This window comes from Cyclopterus lumpus, chromosome 12 (genome assembly GCF_009769545.1).
Source record: "Cyclopterus lumpus isolate fCycLum1 chromosome 12, fCycLum1.pri, whole genome shotgun sequence".
Lineage (NCBI taxonomy): Eukaryota > Metazoa > Chordata > Actinopteri > Perciformes > Cyclopteridae > Cyclopterus > Cyclopterus lumpus.
Genome location: NC_046977.1, coordinates 13,421,564 through 13,429,435, shown reverse-complemented (window position 1 = coordinate 13,429,435; position 7,872 = coordinate 13,421,564). Strand labels below are relative to the sequence as shown.

At 44.6% G+C, this 7,872-nt stretch overlaps 1 protein-coding gene across 1 annotated transcript; it reads left to right on the top strand.

The window, feature by feature from the left end:
• The first annotated feature begins 2,128 nt into the window (after positions 1-2,128).
• On the top strand, positions 2,129-7,669 carry LOC117740900 (zinc finger protein 345-like). The gene is made up of 5 exons (XM_034547553.1): positions 2,129-2,492; positions 4,192-4,378; positions 4,512-4,607; positions 5,057-5,119; positions 5,553-7,669. Exons 1-5 carry the CDS (start codon positions 2,277-2,279, stop codon positions 6,827-6,829), a joined length of 1,839 nt encoding a protein of 612 aa, XP_034403444.1. The 5' UTR covers positions 2,129-2,276; the 3' UTR covers positions 6,830-7,669.
• Positions 7,670-7,872: the final 203 nt, after the last annotated feature.

The window sequence follows — 7,872 nt, the reverse complement described above, 5'->3', positions numbered from 1 at the left end:
ACAAATACAGGCAGTTTGCTTCCGATAATTCAAAAAAATCAGCAAACAATTGTGACCCATTTGCCAAAACAATCATCACTTAATTAGCAATTTCTGATAACATTGATATTTTTCCATACTTTTATACATCAATTCAACTACATCAGGGCTCTACAATATATCACACACATGGATTCATCACATGATATTTACTCACTGGGATTAATCCCATAATATCCACATCTCTTGACAGTGTCACCTGCTGTTTAACTTTATCGCATGATTGTAAACATCTGTGTGCTCAGTATGAGTTTACTATCATCCAGTCATGTTTCATACGGTCATCAGATTGCATGATACAGTTCTTCCTTCACTCAACATGATACCTGCGAGTAGAAGAAAGTCCGAGACTATTATTACACAGTTAACTATTTGTATGTTAACTAAAAGGTTACACTTACCATTCTGAGTGTGTGCCTGGCCTCTGTTCTTTCACTTAGGTCGTCCATTGTTAATAGGAAAGCTCCTCCTCGACATCACCAGGATACATTAATCTTCTCAAGTCCATCACAATGAAAAACAACTCCAATTATTAAATGGTTTGAACTATTCAAGATAATAAAGGGTGAAGTAAAGTTTTCGAGGAGCGTTCATTTACGCAAAAAAATGTACTCTGCTCACAATTCATAGATGACGGCCTGTTGTGGATTGTTTGCCATTTTAAAAAAGGCGGTTCCAGAGAAAAAGGTTTGTGAAACTACAAAACGCCTAGAACATTCCTTGGTCATACTGAGTAGCAAAGGGCCTCTGGATAATCCCAAGTGTAATAACATCTGGAATGTTTATGTGGAGGACGGGAGCTCACGTGGGCCAAAAAGGTTGGCTATCCCTGCGAGTATCTTCAAGCCCCACAACAAGACAAATGGATAATTATCTGTGAGACATATTTGTGGTCTACCATAAATTAAACGTTTTGGATGAACTACTGGATTTTTATTATCGTCTAACAAGATCCACACCTCATGAAAAGCTCATTTTTATAATGTTTCAGCTGCAGGTTGATCAGATGTTCTGTATTCTGTAACTTCTCTCCCTTTGTTGTGCACAATGACTGACATTTTGCAATGCTGCCAGATGAACTATTTAACAATGAGATCCTGTAGGACAGATGGACAAAGATAAGATAATGGTTCATTGGAAATATAAAGAGGGCTTGATGTTTAGCTGCCTACTTTTTATTACAATAAAGGAAATATGTTTGGCACGGAAATGATAATTCCATGCTATGTCTCGTATCATGTGCAGAATGTGACACTCGGTGATCACTCAGAGGAAACATCTGGCCTCCCTCTTGTGTCTTCTGAGCTGATAGCAGTTTGATCAAACACACTGAGTCCATAGTCTACACACACACAACATGTTGTCATGCATGCCAAGCGACATCTCGGGGAGGAAAAGTACAATGAACATGTGGCTGTGCCACGCAGCCTGCTACAGCCACTGTATCAGTAAGGGAAAGACTGACAGAGGAATCTCTTCTTGTTCACAAGTTGCACATTTTGTCTTTGTTTGGTATTATTTCAGGATAGTTTATCCTCAATTATTATTATGTAAGATACTGTCCACACAATACATTTATATATATATATATATATTAATATATATGTATCATAAGATTGTGTGCCTGCATTCTGTACCTGTAAATGGTGGTGTTTAAACGTGTAGCTGTAGGTTGTCCCCACTGTATTCAGAATAGTAAATGTACAACGCCCACTAGTGGCTGCAGTGAGAAACTACAACAGCACGCTGATATTTACACATATTCTGGTCAAATAAAAATAGATGCATTTACATTTTGCGTTTGTATAAATGTGCTTCCATCAGTGGTTATTATAATTATATTAAGTAGAATCGTCAAAGGACATATTTAGGTAGCAAGACAGGATTTGATTCTAAAAAATGTTTTTTAAATGATTCAAGCTAAACTTAATTTGTGTTTTAATGAATAGGTGGAATCACATTTTATGGAACAACACCCCAAATATATAACAAGTTAAGATATAACTGCTGAATACACCCTGCAGTCATCTCTTCTAGGGGGCGGAAGTCCTCCTAGACTGCCACAAATCATCACGCGAAGAAGAAGAAAGAGGAGAAGAAGGAGAAGGAGAGAGAAGAAGGAGAAGAAGTAGAGAGAAGAACCGGAACAACAACAACATGACCGGAACCACTTGCCGATTGCAGAAAAAAAAAAATTGTAATATTGACTGAATTACGACACCAACTCCGTCCCAAACATGTTAAGCCTGGAGACCCTCGAGAGTCAGATATCTGCTCTGATGGAGGCCGAGGTGGAGGTGACGGTGACGGAGCTCCGCAGACTTCTGGAGGAGTGCTCGGCCATGCCGGCCGCCCGGCACCGCGCTGCTCCTCCGGTGTCGAGGGTGAAGAGCGAGGACGAGAGCGAAGTGACTCCGGCGGAGGAGAGGCGCCCGTTTAATGAAGCCGTAACGGTAACGACGACTCTAATGACAACTGGCTAGCCCACGTCATGGAGGAATACAGCTATGCCGATCATAAGAAGAACATAAGAACTGCACGTAACCTATACGCCATGTAACGTTCACGGTGTGTGCGAAACATTAGCTTCGCACGTTGACGTGTGGCAGCTGTTTGGCGTCATAACCAATTTATATGACTCGTAACACTAAATGTGATGAAGTACAACCAACAAACCTTTACTCAAAGTAACTCTCTCAGCTTTCCCTTAAAAACATGTGAATTAAGTTTTAAGTGAAGGGACCTTGAAATTATTATTTATTTTTTAATTAAGAACTTATTATTTTTTCAGCATTAGACATTATACAACTTAGAGAAGCAGCATATTGTTGAGAGCGTGCGTGTGTGCGTGCGTGTGTGCGTGTGTATGTATGTGTATATATATTCCATTACATTCCATTACATGTCATTTAGCTGACGCTTTTATCCAAAGCGACTTACAATAAGTGCATTAAACCGTGAGTCCAAACTCAGAACAACATATGTGGGCTGCACGGTGGTGTAGTGGCTAGCACTGTCGCCTCACAGCAAGAGGGTCGCGGGTTCTGGGTCTGACTGTTGAGAACGTCCTCCTCTCATGTTGCTCAGACTAAAGACATTTTATTTTTTACTGTTTATGATATTTTAATGACAGATTAATCAATACTATAAATGTAATTGGTTTAATGTTATGTTCAACTCCACTGCATCATACACGTGATGGCTGTTAGTCACCGGTTTACTTTGCAGATGAAGATTTAACACCCAAACATTTTGACTTATGAAAGAGGATGCATCGTAATCTCCCGCTAACACATTTTGCATGACGACTTTACGAGGTTACCGGGCTGCACGGTGGTGTAGTGGCTAGCACTGTCGCCTCACAGCAAGAGGGCCGCGGGTTCAATTCCTGGTCGGAGCGGTCCTTCTGTGTGGAGTTTGCATGTTCTCCCCGTGGCAGCGTGGGTTCTCTCCGGGCTCTCCGGCTTCCTCCCACAGTCCAAAGACATGCTGCAGGTTAATTGATCTCTAAATTGCCCATAGGTGTGAATGTGAGAGTGAATGCTTGTATGTCCCTACATGTGCCCTCGATGGACTGGCGGCCTGTCCAGGGTGTCCCCTGCCTTCGCCCTATGTCAGCTGGGATAGGCTCCAGCACCCCCGCGACCCTAATGAGGATAAGCGATATTGAAAATGGATGGATGGATGGATGGATGGATGGATGGATGGATGGATGGATGGATGGATGGATGGATATATATATATATATATATATGAATTTACTCTTCATCTATTCTCTTTTGATATGCTTTTACATTTTGAAATGACGGATGCTGCAAAAAAAGAAAAGAAAAACATTTGCACACGCAATAAACAAATGAATCAAATTCCATCTATTCCAGGATACTGATGTGACAATATTCACTTGTATATAATTATTGTAGAATAACATCAAGTGTAATATTAACTTAAATGAACACATCTGAAACATTTGTGTGGAGCTCACGTGGGACAAAAAGGTTTGGGATTTTTATTTTTTCCTCGATAGATTTGCGAAACGATTATTCGCCGGGTTGCGTTGTGCAGAAAAATGTTCAGTCACTCAACAATTGACATGTATATACACGTAACAGCTCCTGGGTCCTCGTTCTCTCCTACCCCGGTACTTCACAGGGCCAGTTTGCATCCCTCATGGAAACGTGGACCAAAGGTGCGGTACGGAAAATACTGACGATGTTGAAAGGGTCCGTGTGTGAGGCCGAGGACGGTCCTGGTGCAGAGCGGAGGTCTGGGCCCGATGGCGAGACCAAACGGGCGAGCGCCAAGACGAGAATGGGGCGACTGGCCGGGCCGAAAAGTCGTAAGTCAGCTGGAGGCGTGCGTGCTTGCGCGTGCGTGCTTGCGCGTGTGTGTGTGTGTGTGTGTGTGTGTGTGTGTGTGTGTGTAAGGGCTTTTCATGTTCACTTTCATCATATGTTGCTGTTAAATTACAGAATCTGCGACAAGAAGCTCTCGACAGAAGAGAAAGAAAATGGAGGGAGGATCCAAGCCGGCACCGAAAAAGCCGAATGACCACATATATTACAGAGGTATTGGACACACTTTACATTAAATCGTATTGAACACGCAGTGTGTGTTGCTGCATGTTGTTGATCTCCAGTGTGCTCAGTAGTCCGAACAGTCAAAGAAGGCGTGTATGTGCCAGCCACGCATGTTTCAAGTTAGAATCATTTGTACATAGTTAAGCAATGACCTTCACATGTTTAGAATCCCTTTTTACATCCAACTACTAACTGCTCACAGCTTCCGTTAGTCGTGTCGTTTCCCAAAGCCATACAGCCACGTTTTAGCTTTGCTGTTGCCTTTAGTTTACATTTTCAAAATGAAATGTTCAGATGATGCACCCAACTAAAAAAATGAATTGCTTTACCTGCAATTGTAATGGGCGGCGGGAGCAGGACAGACTGCTTCGGATTGGGCAAACTGCTCCCTTATTGAGAGATACGCGGAAGTTAATTTCAGATTTTTGTCTTTTCAGAAGAGCAAAATCCAGAAGAACCAACAACAGCAGCGGAAGACTCTGAATCAGTGACCACACCTGGTAACTAATGCGTCTTCACCAACCAGCAGAACAAATACTTTCATGTATGTGTTAGAACAAGTTTATATAATAAAAACACAATAACACCTTTTAATTAAACAGGAAGTCTCTTGAGAAACATTGTCTGATTTAGAAGAGCGACCTGTTCGAAATGGCAGTGAAGAGTAGTTCACACATCTGGTTATCATACAACATTCACAAATTAGACAGTCAGAAGTTAGACAATTTAGAACGGAACATTTTACATGAAACGTGTTTTTAGAATGTGGCTTTTGACGGCCTAATATTAAAGAAGCATTTCTAAGTGTGGTTTATCTTGTACATTTCCATATTAAATCCAGTCCAGGTTGCTTAGTATCATGTCAATGAAGATTATCCATCCTGGTGATTCTTTTAGACATTAAAAACTGATGGAGCTTTTTGTTTGTTTCAGCGGATGCGGCCACACGTGAGAGTAACTCTGGCTCTCCGTCTGTACCTGACGCCATGTCAACAGAGGCCGCCTCCGATGTGAGCGAGGAAGAGGATACAGGCTCTTTGACTGCCGCATCCAAAATGAAGAAGAAGAAGAAGAAGACCACAGTGCCATTGAACTGCCCTACTTGTGACAAAACCTTTGCCCTGAAGTGTATGCTGGACAGACACCACCTGACTCACACCAAACCACACCTCTGCGCCGAGTGCGGGAAATGCTTTTCTGAGAAACAGGGGCTCGTTGCGCATTCCAGGAGCCACACCGGGGAGAAGCCCTACGAGTGCTCCGACTGCGGGGTAGAGTTTGCCTACAAATACACCTTGGCCCGTCACATGCGCCGGCACAGCCTGAAGAAGCCGAGCGCCCGCACGTGCGCGCTCTGCGAGAGCCAGTTCAGCAGCGCGCTGGAGCTCCAGCGGCACCGGTGCGGCGCCCTGAGGAAGACGTTCGTCTGTTCGCTCTGCCTCGAGGCCTTCGAGTGCAGGAAGAGCCTGGCCGATCACGAGAACCTCCACTCCGGAGTCCGAGACTTTGTCTGCGAGGTATGCGGCGAGAGCTTCTTCTCGTCCTCGTCCCTGACCACCCACCGGGTGACCCACGGCCAGAAGGACGACTGCTGCGACGTGCTGGGCCTCGGATCGAGCGACGCCGGCGTCCTCAAGAGTCACCTGAGCAAGCACACCGGGGAGAAGCTCTTCTCCTGCGAGGTCTGCGGTAAAGGTTGCAGCCACCGGAGCGCCCTGAAGCACCACATGCTGACCCACACGGGAGAGAAGCCGTACGTCTGCGAGACCTGCGGCAAGCGCTGCGGCCACGCCAGCGCGCTCCAGAACCACATGAGGATCCACACTGGGAGGAAGCGCGGGCAGCAGCCGGTCTGCGGCGTGTGCGGCAAGAAGTTCCGCTGCACGGTCAATCTCAAGTACCACATGAGCATCCACACGGGGGTGAAGCCGTACGCCTGCGACCAGTGCGACAAGAAGTTCAGCAACCCCAGCAACCTCAAGATCCACGCGGCGATCCACTCGGGGGAGAAGCGGTACGGCTGCAACATCTGCGGCAGGCGCTTCACTCAGTCCATCGGCCTCAAGCTGCACAGGCGGGTCCACACGGGGGAAAAGCCGTATTTCTGCGCGGCCTGCGGCAAAGGGTTCATGCACTGCAGCGACTTCAAGAAACACCAGAGGGGTCACCTGCCAGAGGAGCCGACTGAAAATACTGCCACGAAAAACTAAAGCTTGTCATCGGCGTACTTGTACGCTTACGTACTCTACATGGAAACGGGGCAATAAATGCTGTGAGGTCATGTGTTGGAACATTGCAGACTTCATTGCAAGTATATAATTATCTAGATTGGCCAAAAACAGTGAAACCCTGAAACACTCAGCAGGGCTCGACGGTCATTGGCTCTTCAGCTGTATGTGGGAGGGGTTTCAGGGTCAGACTGGAGGTCATCTATGAAGAACTTGATAAAAGGTGCGCCCGCTGCTATTTTGTACACCAGTAACTGTGGTTGCCCAAGTTAACTAACAACCCAAATTCTGCAAAGTATCAGATAAAAACACAAATTTCAAAGAATTTTGTCTGGTTACTATAATAAAGCTTTTATTATTCAATGTGGCATTTTCACTATTAAGGCGTCTAACCAAGATTACGATATTGTAACCCTAGTTCTGTGAGCACAGGCTCTGCCATAGAGTCCAGTAGAGGGTGGAGCCTGTTTGAGTCTGAACTGGATAGTTTCTTGATTACACAAAATGTAAGGTGACTAAAAATGGAAACAATATTTTCAGTCATGACAACCAGACGCTGTTGCCTTTTTAAGTCTACACCAGGAAGTTGAGCCATCCATTTGTGTTTTTTCAAGTTAGATTCTTTGTTTGGTTTGGTTTGGTTACTTTATTGTAGCACCAAGATTTCTCTTCGTCTGGCCTAAAAAGCCCAAACACATCCAAACAGCCGCGGATCGCGTACCAGTTAACGTGACTGCCTCCAAAATGTCCCCAAAGTTACCACTGTGGTCAAACTGACTTCTGAAAAGGTGAACGCATTAAAGTTTGTTCTTCACCAGTAAAGAGCTGACTTCACTGCTCTATCGTGTTTAATGTTTTCTTTTCACTTGATTGGTTTTACTGGACTCTCGTAAATGACCTGCATGTGGTTAATTTCCTTAGCCATTAAACAAAGGGAGGGGGAGACAAGTGAGGCCTCGAGAAAGAAAGCAGATAACTTGAGCTAATTATTGCTTCTTTGTGCCAACCTCGTTTAAAGGCACCGG